Source organism: Paroedura picta, chromosome 8 (genome assembly GCF_049243985.1).
Source record: "Paroedura picta isolate Pp20150507F chromosome 8, Ppicta_v3.0, whole genome shotgun sequence".
In the NCBI taxonomy this organism is placed as follows: domain Eukaryota; kingdom Metazoa; phylum Chordata; class Lepidosauria; order Squamata; family Gekkonidae; genus Paroedura; species Paroedura picta.
In genome coordinates, this window is record NC_135376.1 from 4586696 (window position 1) to 4601872 (window position 15177).

Sequence of the window (15177 nt, forward strand, 5' to 3'; positions counted from 1 at the left end):
GAGGCAGAAGGTTCGAGGGGGCAGCTGCACATGCCTGTCAGTAGCAAAGGTCAGGAAGAATGAAGGTATATCTTGTGGTTGCCAGCCTCCAGGTGGGGCCTGGAGACCCCCCAGGATGTAAGTTGATCTCCTGATTTTCAAGAGCAGTTCCCCTGGAGAAAACAGCTTCTTTGGAGGGTGGTCTCTCCTCTTCCCAAATGTCACCTTTCCCAGGACTCCCCCCCACAAATCTCCAGAAATTTCCCAGCTTGCAGTTGGCAACTGTAAGACAGGTTGATTGGAAAAGCTCTGACTGGTCGGATAATAACTCTTCTCCCTTTTGGTCTTGTCTGACAGCTGGCAAAGCAATATGGAAATATTTACACCATATGGATCGGAACTGTCCCTGCGGTCATCTTTTCTGGATTTGAAGCAGTCAAAGAAGGACTGGTGACCTATTCGGAATACTTTGTGGATAGACCGATGACTCCTTTGCTGAGGGCGATAACGAAAGAAAGGGGTAGGTTCTGAAAACGAAATATTCCAGCGAAATGTCTTCTTTTCGTGGGGCAAACTCCTTCTTGACTGGTTGGGGCACGTCTTCACTCACTCCAGGTAGTGCTATGCATATTTGCCTGCCTTTTCGGGACCAAAAGAGGATGACCTTTCTAGGCACACAGTAGCCAAGCTCCCCCCCCCAATAAATCCCAACATATTATAAAGTTAAATGTTCTTTAGTAACAGTCACCAGGATTTCAACAGCCCAACTCATAACATAGTTCAATCAAGCATGCAAGTGTAAACATGGAAAAATGTGAGTGGTAGACAAAATTGGAGGACCTTGCCCTACTGAATGGGAAAAAAAGCTTCAAGTAGGTCCAGTGTTTTGTTTTCCTTCAGTTGGGGAAGTCCTCTGTGAATGGTTATAGAATTATAGAGTGAGAGAGTTGGAAGGGACCTCCAGGGTGATCTAGTCCAACTGCCTATAGAATACAGGACATTCACAACTCCCTGCCCACCCGCAGCGACCCCAATTCCATGTCCAAAAGATGCCCCCCCAAGAAACCCAGAATCCCTGGTCAGTCTGGTCTGGAGGAAATTAGCCTTGTGACCCCAAAGTGGCATTTCCCTGGGCATGCGAGGAAGGGCACCGACACAATCCCTTCTGCCCACCCATTTTTAATCTGCCTAAATTCACCAGTTATGTAACCAGGCTTAACACAGGGCAGGCAAAGATTTAATTATGTGTTCATCCCAACACCCTTTGCCATGCGCACCTTCCGAAGGCAGTCTTGCTAGATTCCTGCATGCCAATTTTATAGCGCCGATCAAAGGTTGAGAAAGAAGATTGTGCAGCTGCTCTACAAATTTATTTGATGAGAGCCCTGAAGAAGTTGCTGCCCTGGTCAGATGGGCTGTCATCCTACCAGGTTGTCTCAGTCCCCTGAGATTCGTATCCCTGTTACATACAAACCTGATTCAGTTTGCTATTGTGGCTTTTGATACTTCGTGTTAAATCTATGGGTTCAGAGACCAGGGCTGATTCTGCACTTACTTTGTTTTTTTCCGGTGTGGATCCTGCTGAATTCAGATTGATTTGAACTCGGGTCTTCCTCTGTCTCCACCCCAACTGAAACAGAAAGTGTCCTGCACTCGACTGGGGAAGCTCAGAGTGGGGAGGGGAGCGAAGCGCAGCAGGAGTCTCAACTGAGTTGGTGGGAGTCGTACAAAATTCCAGGTAGCCAGTCCTGAAGCAGGCTGTCTGTCCCTTCTGCTGCCTTGTCTGTTACCCTAGAGGTAGCCCATAATGGAAAGTGGCCTCACACAGAGACACCTTCATGCACAGAAGCCCATGATTGGACTCTGAGCAGGTTGGTGCACACAGAAAACAACCTGCCAGATATAGTTTACATCGGTCTAATGTATAACTGAGCCCTTGGGAAGTCTTGGTGGACAATACGGATTTGGAGGAACACCTAGAGATGGCAGTCTTGCTTATGGCTTTGAAAAAAAAACACATAGACCAGGGATAGCAGTCCTCAGGTGGAAATTGGGAACCCCTGGATGACAGGTCACCTCCAGACTAAAGAGATCAGTTCTCCTGGAGAAAATGGCTGCTTGGGAGGGGGGACTCCCTAGCATGATGCTCCACTGAGGTCCCTCCCTGCCCCAATTCCTGCCCACTCCCAGCTTCACTCCCAAAGTCTCCAGGTATTTCCCCTCCCAGAGACGGGTGCACAAGGAACAGATTGGTAGATGGCACAAATACTGGGACTCGGGTCGCCAGCTCAGGATTGGAAAATCCCTGGAGATTTTGGGGGTGGAGCCCTGAGAAGGATGCGGTCTGTGGAGGGACCTCAGCAGGGTACAATGCCATAGAGTCCTCCCTCCAAAGTGGCCAATTTCTCCCAGAGAACTGATCACTGTTGCCTGGAAATCAATGTAATTCCAGGAGACCTCCAGCTGGTACCTGGTGCTTGACAACCCTGAGCCATACTGGAAGGGCGGGAAAGTAATTTAACAACAACAACAACAATAGGTGAGACTGAAGAGACAAATACGGTTGCCAGTGTCAGGTTGAGAAATTCCTGGAGATTTGGGGAGAGGGAGACCTCAGTGGGGTGCAATACCCTACTGTCCACCCACCAAACCTGCCATTTTCCTCAGGGGAACTGACCCTTTTAGACCAAAGAGCAGGCATAATTCCAGGATATCTCCAGGCCCCACCTGAGGTTGGTGACCTTAGAAACAAAGAAAAAAAAAACTAGGGGGGAGAGTCTGTGAGACAGAAAAGAATGAATAGGACTGAGCACCATATTTTTGTGTGTGTGTGTCACAAGAGAAATGGAGGAGAGTCTAGTTCAGTGGTGCTCACTCCACAGGTGATGAGTATTTTGAAATCACCATCCACTAAAAGAGACACATACCTGGGTGCTGCCTCATGTTTCTTTCCTATGGTTGACAGTCTCCAGGTGGGAGACGAGAAATGAATGGGCCATATGGTATAAGTGAAAACTGTGAGAGGCAAAACAGTGACAAACATTGAATGCCCTCCTTTTCTGGAAAAATGAACAGTACAGTAAAAAAAATCAGGATCAAAGATAGAATTAGCAGGACTTAATAAGGGCTTCATTCCTGTTCTGGAATGTCAATTAGAGTGGGGGTTGTCAACCCCTGGTCCGCGGCCCGATACCGGGCCGTGAAGGCCTTGGTAGCGGGCCGGCAGTGGCCATGCCTGCCTCTCCCCCCCACAGCAAGAAGCTCACCAGGCCACGAGAGAAGCGGCCGCAAAAGTGACCGCTTCGCTCGCGGCCCGGCTAGCTTCTTGCTGCTAGAGGGGGGGGGGGAGAGGCAGGCATGGCTGCCAGCATGCTGGAGGACACAAACGCGCATGCGCGGATAATCTGGGCATTTGAGTTAGCACCCCCTGGTGGTGAAAATGCACATGCGCAGCAGCTCCGCGCATGCTCGTTTTCACCACCAGGGGGTGCTAACACACATGTGTGGTGTCCGGGCTGCTGGCTCTTCCTCACTCCTGGAGGCGGTCCTCAACCTTCAAAAGGTTGGGGACCGCTGAATTAGAGGGCATTTCCGCACATCAGTAAAAATAGCGTTACACCAGCTGACTGGTGTAGCACTAAATATTATCGTGCCTCCCAGCCCCTCCTCACCTTTTTGCTGTATCACTCTTGTCTGCTGCCTTTTTGCACTTCTTACCCTCCACAGTGGCTGCTGAAAATAGCAGAAGAGAGCAACGTGCTTTATATGTGACTGTGTTCTACCTGTCAAGCAAGCCAGTCAATCAATCCCATTTCTCCTTTGTTTAAAGGCCCCGCAATTTCTGCTATTTTTTAAATTAATAGTTCTCTGTTCATAAACATAGATACATGGTGCTTTTTGAACGCCAGACCTTATGGAATCACGAGTCTTGATACTTTTAAATATTAATTTTGTTCCTGATTTGGGGGGTGGGGACTTTAGAGAGACATACTTTGTGTTACAACTTTGGGAAATATTCTTTTATTTCTGGAATTGCCTGCATGCTCGTCGCCTATTCATTGCTCCAGGAAGTTAACCATTTTAAAAAAGTTCCCATCCCCGGGAACAAGGGAGAGGGAGGTGACTGCAAGGGCGGGATGAGGCAGGCGCCTTTAGCTCATTTGAGCCTCCGTGCCTTCCCTCTGAGGTGGCTGGATGGAGTCACTGAAGCAGTAGGTGCGAACTTAAATGGACTCCGGGGAATGGTAGAGGACAGGAAGGCCTGGAGGGTCATTGTCCATGGGGTCGCGATGGGTCGGACACGACTTCGCACCTAACAACAACAACAACCTTCCCTCTGCTAGTTGCTCTCTGGTAGCTCTTGCTAAATAGGTTGGGGAATTCACTTAATGCAATTCCCCAATTAGCACTTTAAAATGGAGGATGTAGCCGGCTGGTTACTGCCCAGACGCTGGACGTTGGTGATGTCATATGGAGGGGCTGGAATATAATGACTACGCAAAATAAGCATTTCACTACATTTGAGGGGTGTGGAAATCCCCAGAGAATTAAAGCATTCATTCTTAAAAGGGGGATGGAGACCTCCCAGGATTACCACTGATCGCCAGACTAAATAGAAGGCCTATTTAAAAGGTTTAATCCACTTCTCCTGAAGCAAAGGGTTGCTTGGGAAAACGGACCATTTGGGCTACTACTCTACTGAGGTCCTTCCTCTGCCTAATTCCCTCCCTCCCCAAACATCAACCCCTCCCCCAGGTATTTCTAAGGCCAGAGGTGGCAAAGCTATTCTTCAAACCTCCGTTTCTCTGGCTTCACCTAGGCCTCCGTTAATATAAACATTTACATTTAAACAGGCAATTAACCACTCGATCTTGGGTTGCCTCAGGTATTGTCTTCTCCAATGGTCACACCTGGAAGCAGCAGAGGAAATTTGGGCAGGTCATCATGCGGAAACTGGGCCTGGGGAAGAAAGAGCAACAAATCACAGAAGAAGCAGAGCAGCTGGTCGAGACCTTTGCACGCTTGAATGGTAGGTGACACAATGGCAGAGTCTGCACTTACTTTCTTTATTCCATTGTCAATCCTGTTGAATTCAGATTGCTTTGAACTCTGGTCTTCCTCTCTCCCCCCCTTTCCCATTGAAACAGGAAGGTCTTCTGCACGTGGTTAGGGAGGCTCAGAGAAGAGAGGAAAAATCCAGGACCGACAGAAATTGAGAGAAATTTCTCTCAATTAGGGGCTTCTCCTTTAAGGCAAGCGTGTCACTTGACCAGGTGTAGCCTATCAGAGGTTCTCTACCACGGAGCAATATCCAATCTGGATATTGAGGATTAATAGCACTCTGAGATATCGCACAATAAAGGTAGGGTCACTCCGGATCAATCCTTCTTGCTGCAGAAGGAAAATTTAAATCGCCCAAAATCCAAACAGAAATCGCATTCTGTGTAGAGGGCAGGGACTTAATCGATCTGGGGTTGGAATAAAAGCTCCGTGCAGTTTACACCTAGGAAAGGACATGGGCACATCTCCCTGCCTGCATAAATCTTGGCCAGTAGAAAAGAGTGAGAGCCCAGCAGTACCTTAATTTGTGGCAGGCTGGGAACTTTCGTGAGTCACTGCTCACTTCTTCTATATATTCTTAGCTACCTGTGGTCCCCATCTGTGGAGAGCTAAATCCACAGGTTGGGGCAACATGGTGGCTATACAGATTATTCAGCAAATTTGGGGCACAGGTTTGCAGAAAAATCTGGAATAGACAGTAGAATATAGAGAGGGGTTTCAATCTCATCATCAATACAGGGGCACCCGAGAGCTGAAATGGGACAGGCTGCAATGGGTGAAGATACATGGGTGTTCAGGGGTGGCCAAATTGTGACTCTCCAGATGTCTGTGGACTACAGTCCCTATGAGTCCTTGCCAGTACGTGCTGCACATGCTGGCAGGGGCTTGTGGGAATTGTAGCCCATGAACATCTGGAGAGCCACAGTTTGGCCACCCCTGGTAGTCCCAATCCTGTAGAAGAGGAGGATATCTGGCAACCATGCCCGGACTTGGTAGTAGTGGGGGAAGATGCTCCAGCTATACAAGGATGAGCAGTAACAGACCCCGTAAGACAGAACTCTTCCGCTAGGCTTTTGGTTCTGGCCAGTGAGGCAGCAATACTTACTGGGCCCTCCCTGTCAAAGAGATGCCTGGAGACCATGCGCTTGTTCTGGGAGAGGAGAAGAAGAAGAGTTGGTTCTTATGTGCCGCTTTTCTCTGCCAGAAGGAGTCTCAAAGTAGCTTCCATTCGCCTTCCCTTTCCTCTCCCCACAACAGACACCCTGTGGGGTGGGTGAGGTTGAGAGAGCCCTGAGATTACTGAAGAAGAAGAAGAAGAGCTGGTTCTTATATGCCGCTTTGCCTTTGAGAGAGCCCTGATATTCCTGCTCAGTCAGAACAGCTTTCTCAGTTCTGTGGTGAGCTCAAGGTCACCCAGGTGGCTACATGTGGAGGAGGAGCGGGGAATCAAACCGGGCTTGCCAGATTTTATACTTATTTTTATATCTGAATTGTAAAATTGAATTGTTAAGGCACTCTTTTAATCTGTTTATATCTGAAATGTGATAAACGCCGCCCTAAGCCGGATTGCTGGGAATGCAGTATACAAATTAAATAAGATATATATATATATTTAAAACCCCCACTACAGCAATGCAGAATGGCTCTAAATAGGGCTGGCAAAACTTTATTTGCAGGGCAGCCAGTCGATCCGTCGTTTATCATCAGAAATTCCGTCTCCAACGTGATGTGTGCTGTGGCTTTCGGGCATCGCTTTTCTTCTGCCGATGATGAAGAATTCGTAAAGTTGGTCAATGCTGTCACCTACAGCTTGAACTTTGCAGCCAGTTTCTTTCACGGGGTAGGTCCTTGGATGGTAGGGTGATTATAACCTCTCTCCCCTCTGCCTTGCACTGCAGGGTTAAGGGCTATTAGTCAACATGGGTCTTATGACCCCGTAAATATACCTCCTTCTGATGGGAAAGGACTGGTGGGATCATGGGAATACTCCCTTTCTTTCCAGAGGGGTCGATGAATCTTTGCCACAATTACTGGACCATGCAAAATGTATTTCTTTGTTTAAATCCTCCCTTTCCCATCAAAGGAGATGACCATGATCTCCTCCCCTCCCTTCCCTTTCATCCCCCCAATACTTCTGTGGGGTAGGGGTAGGCTGAATTTACCTATGATAGCCATGTCATGCATAGCAAGAGAAGTCAAGAGGACAGAGACATGGGAGGGACCCTGACACGGTGACATGACTTCTCAGGAGGAAAAAAAGTGATGTCATTTCTCTCTAGGGCTGATCCTGCACTTGCTTTGTTTATCCCATTGTGGCTCCTGCTGAATTCAGATCGATTTGAACTCTAGTCTTCCTCTATCCTTCCACTCCCCAATTGAAACAGAAAGAGTTCTGCACTGAAATGGGGAAGCTCAGAACGTGGAGGGGATCCAAGCACATGAGGAGTCTCTTTCTTTTCTTGAAGGGGGAGGAATAGGATTAGAGACAGCAGAGGAGGGGGAATAATTCCAAGAGGCAAATCTCTGCTGAGAGAAGTGTGGGCTTCTGGAGCGCAGTCACTTTAAGGGAAGCCTTGCAACGGAGTCTTTGAACTGATGCCCTGGCCAATCAGGGAAGACTGCTTTGCTCCGAGGCACGGAGCAGTGAGTTAGCTTGAAAAAAGCAAAACTCTGCACAGTTACTCATGGCGGTTTTTGAAATATTGAAGCTTGTATCGACTCCAGGATATTGCGGGGGAAAGGCAGGGTCACCACGAATCAATCATGCATGTTGTGGAGGGAAAATTTAAAGCACACAAAATCAAAATGAAAATCAAATTCAATGTAGACTGCAGGGATTTAGTCGATCTGGGTGTGAGTAAAAAGCCTATACCTCAGAACAGCCTAGATGTCAGGGTGGGAGAGGGCCTGCTTAAAATGGTATGGAGCATTTTCTTAACCCTCTCAGGACAGTGACTGGATTTTGCTGTCCTCTTTTATATGCAGCTGTATGAAATTCTCCCCTGGCTCATGAAACGCCTTCCGGGGCCTCACCAGACAATATTGCAATGCACGGAAGCAGTAGTTTCTTTTGCACGGAAGGAGATCGAGCTCCACAGGCAGCAGGGGACAGTGCATGAGCCACAGGACTTCATTGATTACTATCTGTTTCAGATGGAAAAGGTAAGGCCAGGCTCGGGAAAGGTGGGACACACACTTTCTAAATGAATAAACAGGCGGCCACGGAGCACTTCAGGGAAAAACTGTCGCCTTCCAAGAGGGTCCCCCACAGAGCTTCTCGAAATGCATCTGATTCCATCACCCAGAGGTCCCCAGGGGGCTGGCAACATCTGTTCCAGTATATATTTCTGGTAAGGCCTTGAAGGAGGAGCTGGTCTCATGACTTAAGTGCCACTCAGCGCTTAACACCCACTCAGGGTGGCTATCCCGCCCCTGAGTGCCTCCTCCTCCAACCAGCTTGCCTGTCTGTCCAGCAGCCAGCCAATCGCCTTCCGTCCCCCACCCTTGACCACCCCCTCCTCCTTCCAGTTTCCTTTGAGGCTCGGAGGCTGCAGATCCCTGCCGTGTGAGAGTTGCCCCTGCCGGTGAGTTCCATAACAACTGCCTGCAGGGGCTGGGGGGGAGGACAGGCCATTTGCAGAGTTCTTCCATCCCACCCCTTAAATCTAGCACCTATTTTATTCCTGAATGCAACGGGCTTTGCCCCTAGTTTTCTAAATAAACATATCATACGGGAAACACATGAGACTGCCTTATACTCTTAGACCAGGGGTAGTCAAACTGCGGCCCTCCAGATGTCCATGGACTACAATTCCCAGGAGCAAATGCTGGCAGGGGCTCCTGGGAATTGTAGTCCATGGACATCTGGAGGGCCGCAGTTTGACTACCCCTGCCTTAGACCATCAAAATCAGTGTTATGTTCTCAGACTGGTTTCGGTTTCCAGGCTGAGGTCTTTCCCATTGCCAACTGCCAGATCTTTTAACTGGAGATGTTGGGGATTGAACCTGAGACCTTCTGCCTGCCAAGTAGATGCTCTACTGCTGAGCCACAGATCAGTCGATTCAACTCCTCTGAGTCATTATTGCCTTTCCTGTGAAGGGCATCACCGGAAGGGCGTTCAGCAGGGTCCTTCCCACTCAGTACTTTCCCATATTAGTCACTAAAGTGGGACAGCAGCTGGGGCTCCCTAGAAGTGGATTGGGAGTGCATTGTTGAGTGTGTGCATAAGTGCCCTGTGTGTAACAACAACAACAACAACATTGATTGATTGATTGATTGATTGATTGCGATTCTCCAGGCACGCACTCACCCTCTCAACATTCCACAGGCCCTTGCAGACTCATAAGCGTGTATAGAGTTGTGCGCTTTGGCGAGGTTCTGCCGCCTTGGTGATCACTGAAGCCCGAAGCGGCCAGCGGTGCGGTGCGTAGATGAGGGGCAGCAACCGCAGCATGCCAGCCGGCGGCCAGCCCCGCCATGCTGTGGCATTGGCCTTCTACATGCCACTTCGGGCTTCGGTGATCACCAAGACAGCCGAACCACGCCAAACCAACCACACAAGCCTAGTACAGATATAAGGAGAAAGTTAACTAGTATTAAATCAGCAAACAGTGCTACAAATACACAGCAGGATAATGAAGATCAGATAATTCCTTGCTGGAAGACCAAAACCAGTCCTTTAGGCTCAGTTGTCGTTTCCCAAAACATAGGGGGAATAAAAATGTTCATTTTAGTGCTTAATGGCAGATGCTTTTCCAGTTGTGGAAAGAAGTAATTGTCTCATGGGGGGGGGATGGCATTTGAGTGGGGGTCACCTGGCTGTGCCTCCCCATGGCCTCTTATGGAGGCCCCCTTCTAATGGGGAGCTGGTGCACAGGCTTGGCCTCCCTCCAATACATCCGCCCCATGCCCCCAACCTGCAAGCTGAGACAATATTTTGAAAAACCCAAACCAAAACTTATAACAATGTATATGCATAATACCACCAGTTCATCAAGGCAGGGTTGGGTGGGAGCCTCAATAGCAAGGGAGCACAAGAGGTCACGTAACGTGCGTGGGCCCCTTTAAAGGGTGCCTGACTGGGTGCTCCTCCCTCACTGCCCCACACAGCACACCCATGCATTTCCCCACTGTCCTGGGGGATGCTGGGACTGGCAGTCCTACAGCCTCGCTCCAAGCGTGGTCCCTCCAGGTACAGAATCCCCTGTGGCAACAACCGCAGTCAGGGTAAGTCCTGGCTATGCATTAAAAGAGACCCTTTTAATGGGCCCTTTAAAAAATTGCGAAATGGGATTGGCTGCCTGGCTTGATTGACAGGCGGAAGAGAGTCACGTGTAAGGTGCATTGCTCTCTTCCGCCATTTCCAGCAGTGCTTACGGAGTGTGAGAAGCGTGAGAAGGTGGTAGATGAAAGTGAGAGAGCCAGAAGGCGAGGAATGGCCAGAGGCGCAATAATTGTTAGCGCCACGCCTTTTCGCTGGCGTTACACTGTTTTTTTCAATGTGCGGAAATGACCTTGGTTTTGAAAAGCAAAACGCCACATTTGCAAACTTTATTTCTGTCTCGGTCTTGTCAAAACAGAGCAAAACTGATCCTGACACCACGTACAACGACGACAACCTGTCTCAGTGCATTTTTGACCTGTTCATCGCTGGATCAGAGACAACAGCAACTGCTCTGCAATGGGCCCTGATCCTCATGGCAAGCCATCCAGATGTCCAAGGTGAGGAGCATTTCTCCGAGGTGAACAAGAGCTCCCTTGATCGGCACCGATTTATAGGCTGCCCCTCTCCTCAAGATCTCGGGGCAGCTTATGCAATATGTTTAAAACCAGTACAATAAAAAAGCAGAAATCTGCACACTTACTGATGGCGGTTTTTGCAAATATCGAGGGTTAAATCCGCTTTTGGATATCGTGGGGGAAAGGTAGCGTCACTCCGGATCAATCATGCATGTTGCGGAGGGAAAATTTATAGTGCCCCAAATCAAAGTAGAAATAAAATTCAGTGTAGATGGCAGGGATTCATTCGAACTGGGAGTGGGTGAAAAGCCCAGTGCAGACTACACTCTGGTCTCAAAGGTAGCTGTTCAGCTGCATATCAACATGTCTACCCTCTGGAACTTCTTAATTGCTAGTTAGCACCGGCCCAACGAGGCTTCCTTAATATCAGGCTCCTCCATTCAGCCCTTGATGGCAACCAATATTGAAGCTTCTTTAATACGACCACCTGGATTCATTTCCTTTTGCAGTACATCTCTCCCTGGGGTGGCTCTCCTTCTCCTAGCAAACATGTCTTCTCCTTTCTGCCATTCCCTCCAGAGAAAGTCTACAAGGAGATGGATGAGGCTTTCGGTTCAGCCCATTCTATCTGCTATCACGATCGGAAGAAGCTGCCCTACACCAATGCTGTGATTCACGAAACTCAGCGTGCCGAATTTATGTTTCTCTTTGGAGTCCCTAGACAGTGTGTAAAGGATGTGAACATTAACGGATTCTTCATTCCAAAGGTATATGGAATTGTTACAGCCGTGCTTCCGGTTTGACAGCCATGGCATGTGCAGTTGCCGCTCATGTTCCTTGAGACGGAGAGAACACAGAGCATTGGCCGGCGCATCTTATTCTGTCCATAGATTGTTTATTTAGTGGGCAGATTGTGAGTAGGTGGGCAGAAGGGATTGTGCTTGGCTCTTGAGGATCTTCCTTGCATGCCCAGGGTAATGCCAATTGGCACTTTGGGGTCGGGAGACAAATTTCCTCCAGGGCAGATTGGCCAGGGATTCTGGTTTTGGGAGGGCATCATCAGAGCATGGAATTGGGGTCATTGTGGGTGGGCAGGTAGTCATGGATTTCCTGCGTTCCGCAGGGGGTTGGACTAGATGACCCTGGAGATGACAATTCCAGCTCCATGATTCTATGACTGATGAAGCTTTACTGAAACAAGTAATTAACCGGGAGTTGTTTGTTATCCTGTTGGAAATTGGAACCCTCCATTGGGAGTCCTGCAGAAATGAGTTCAGGGACAGAGAGGAGCAAGCATGAAATGTCCTGATCTGGATGCGTCTTGAGCCACTGTTTTCTTCTTGGCAGGGAGCCATTATTGTTCCAGACCTACGCTCTGCGGCTATGGATCCCAAGCGCTGGGAGACACCTGGGGAGTTCAACCCAAGTCATTTCTTGGACCAAGACGGCAATTTTGTAGCTAGAGAGGAATTACTATCATTCGGTGCAGGTAAACTGAGAAGTCTAGACTAGCCTCTGATGAAGGATCGGTGTCTCACAAATCTCATATCCTACCACTCTTCCTATGTTACATCCTTATGTTATGTTATGGAATTATTCCCTTAGCACCCTTGAATAATATGAATAATATGAATAATTAATAATAACAAACGTGGGTTTTTACACCGCACATTTCACTACGAAAGTGAGGAGGCCAGGCACATCTTCCTTGGGAGCTTCTTCTATAACAGCGGGGCAGCCACTCAAAAGGCCCTGTCTCATCTTCCCACCAGATGAGCTTCTTTGATGGGCTGGACCAGGGGTAGTCAAACTGCGGCCCTCCAGATGTCCATGGACTACAATTCCCAGGAGCCCCCTGCCAGCATTTGCTGGCAGGGGGCTCCTGGGAATTGTAGTCCATGGACATCTGGAGGGCCGCAGTTTGACTACCCCTGGGCTGGACAATCGGGGGCGGGGGGCTCTCTTTATGATCTTAATTCTTGGATGGGGACCATAATGGAGAAGACAGTCCTTCAGATATACCAGTCCCAAGCCATGTATAGCTTTTAAGGGTCAAAAACCAGATCTTGAATTGGGCTCAGGGGTAGATCAGGAATTCCAGTAATACTGAGGTCACACACTGGCCAGGGATTCTGGTTTTTTTTTGGGGGGGCATTACTTGGGCATGGAATTGAGGTCAATGTAGGTGGACAGCTAGTTGTCAATTTCTGGCATTCTGCAGGGGGTTAGACTAGATGACCCCAGGGTTCCCTTCCAGCTCTATGATTCTATGCTCCTGGTAGCTGGCCCCAAGCTGCAGTCTAGCCACAGCATTTTGAACCACCTTCAACTTCTGAACATCCTTTGGGAAGAGAGGATCTAAATTCCCCAGCCCACCACCCAAACCAGCTGTTGACCAGGGGGAAACATGCTAGAGACAGGAGGAAGAAATGCACACCTTCTGTTCCCCTTTATTCCTTTGCAGGTGCCCGAGTATGTATTGGGGAGCATCTGGCACGGGTTGAGCTTTTCGTCTTCTTCACCAGCCTGATCCGAAACTTCAAGTTCAAGCTGCCAGACGGAGTGAAAGAAATCAACAGGAAGCCGGTCATAGGGCTGACCATGCTTCCCCGTCCTTATAAGATCTGCGCCGTTCCGCGCTAGAGTGCCCTGCAGGCTGTCCAGGCAACTGGTTTAACCATACCGCCATCTTCTCCCTCCTGCTCTCTCACTGGAGCTGTGCGTTGAAGAATTCGTTACCTCCTGGAGAACGTCGCCGGTGTCCCGCTTAGAGGGGAAACGGCGGTCGCTCAACAACGTTCTTGGCAGCGGAATCGATCCCCGTCTCCTCGACGTGTGCAATTCATTCTAGTTTCTGCACAAATGCTCAGGAAGGAAGTCTGGTTATGCGTCAGACTGGAAGATGTTCATTACATCAGTGTTGCTTTCCAAGATTAACAGGGAACCTATTTTTTTTTTAAAAAATAAAACAGTTGATACCATTGACTGGCTGATTTGAATTCTGTGCCCTCTGAGAAGGGGTGAATGGGCTGCCAGCAAGGATGAGGTCAAAGGATCGTTTGGGGATCTATCGTGGCTCAGTAGCAGAGCATCCACTCTGAAGAAAGTTTGTTAGGCCTCCTGCTACGGCAGCAGACCTCTTGTGCCAGCAACCTACAAGGAAATTGCGGTTGGGATGCTAGTGTGGTGTCACTGCTGGGGAAGACTTAGAAGAGATGCCGCGCTTCTCTAGTAACCACCATAGAGTTTCTGGAAGCTCCTAGAGAGGCAGAACGTCACTTCTTGGTTTCCCCTGGAAGTGACATCACCCTATTGCTGATGTTGCCCATGTGTACTCTTGGACTCCTATTGCTTCCCAGGCTATGTCTGACAACTCTTCTACGGAGGAATAAAGTGACCGATAAAATCTTTTGTCAGACAAAAAGTGACCCATAAAATATTTGTCGGAACAGGCAGAGATCTTGTAGCACCTTAAAGACTAACTTTTAAAATTGTACAATGCGCTTTAGTTAGGGTAGCCAGCCTGAGCCCGGCAACCAGTGGGTGGGTCAGGGGTGAGGTCACTGGGGTGTCTGTGACATTGCCAACATAATTACATCACTTCCAGGCACAGCCATAGATCTTCCTGCAATCCCTAGACAATCCCATTGTCAGTTCTTGGTTTTACCTAAAGAACGCGGCTTTATTATTTATTTATTTATTTATTTATATTTATAATTGGATTTATATACCGCCCTTCGCCAAAAGGTCTCACGGCGGTTCACAATAAAATATAAAATCAAAGTAAAATCACATAAAATCCCATAAATACCCCATTATTACAATAAAAGATGGCATTCTATTCTATAACTTTCCCCACTTTCCCCGCTTGTTCAGAGAGAGGTCGGGCGTTAATCCTGTAAGAGAGAGAGGAGAGAAAGACTGGCCGACGGATTAGGGATCTTGATTGGAACCCGGGCTCTGCCCTGGCCTCAACCATATGCCTGGCGGAAGAGCTCCGTCTTGCAGGCCCTGTGGAAAGATGGTAGTTCCAACAGGGCCCTTAGCTCCTCCGGGAGCTCATTCCACCAGGTTGGGGCCAGGACCGAAAAGGCCCTGGCCCTGGTCGAGGCCAGGCGAACATCCCGGGGGCCCGGGACAGTCAGTAGATTCATAGCCGCAGAGCAGAGAGCAACCAAACGGTCCCGCAGGTAAGTAGGACCCAAGCCACGTATGGCCTTAAAGAATGAGACACGAAACAAACACGATGCAATTACACGAGCACATTCATTCAGAGAGAAATAAGAAAGGAAATGGCAAGGTTGCCTGGAGAAAAGTGGGTCAGCAAGAGTTATGCAATTACCAATCTGGATGGGGAGTGTGTAGGTGGAAAGGATTCAGAGCCACGTGAACCATCC

At 48.8% G+C, this 15177-nt stretch overlaps 1 protein-coding gene across 1 annotated transcript; it reads left to right on the top strand.

The window, feature by feature from the left end:
* The first annotated feature begins 350 nt into the window (after positions 1-350).
* Positions 351-13531, top strand: LOC143842559 (cytochrome P450 2J4-like). The gene is made up of 8 exons (XM_077347809.1): positions 351-499; positions 4865-5008; positions 6717-6880; positions 8026-8202; positions 10621-10762; positions 11360-11547; positions 12128-12269; positions 13245-13531. The coding sequence occupies exons 1-8, from the start codon at positions 463-465 to the stop codon at positions 13421-13423; spliced, it is 1173 nt and encodes a 390-aa protein (XP_077203924.1). The 5' UTR covers positions 351-462; the 3' UTR covers positions 13424-13531.
* Positions 13532-15177: the final 1646 nt, after the last annotated feature.

Bases quoted from the DNA above. Each gene is read 5' to 3' on its own strand.
- LOC143842559 (XM_077347809.1), top strand. From the start codon at position 463: ATGACTCCTTTGCTGAGGGCGATAACGAAAGAAAGGG. The intron at 5,009-6,716 runs GTAGGTGACACA...CTTTATTTGCAG, and splicing joins GACCTTTGCACGCTTGAATG to GGCAGCCAGTCGATCCGTCG. The intron at 8,203-10,620 runs GTAAGGCCAGGC...TTGTCAAAACAG, and splicing joins ATCTGTTTCAGATGGAAAAG to AGCAAAACTGATCCTGACAC.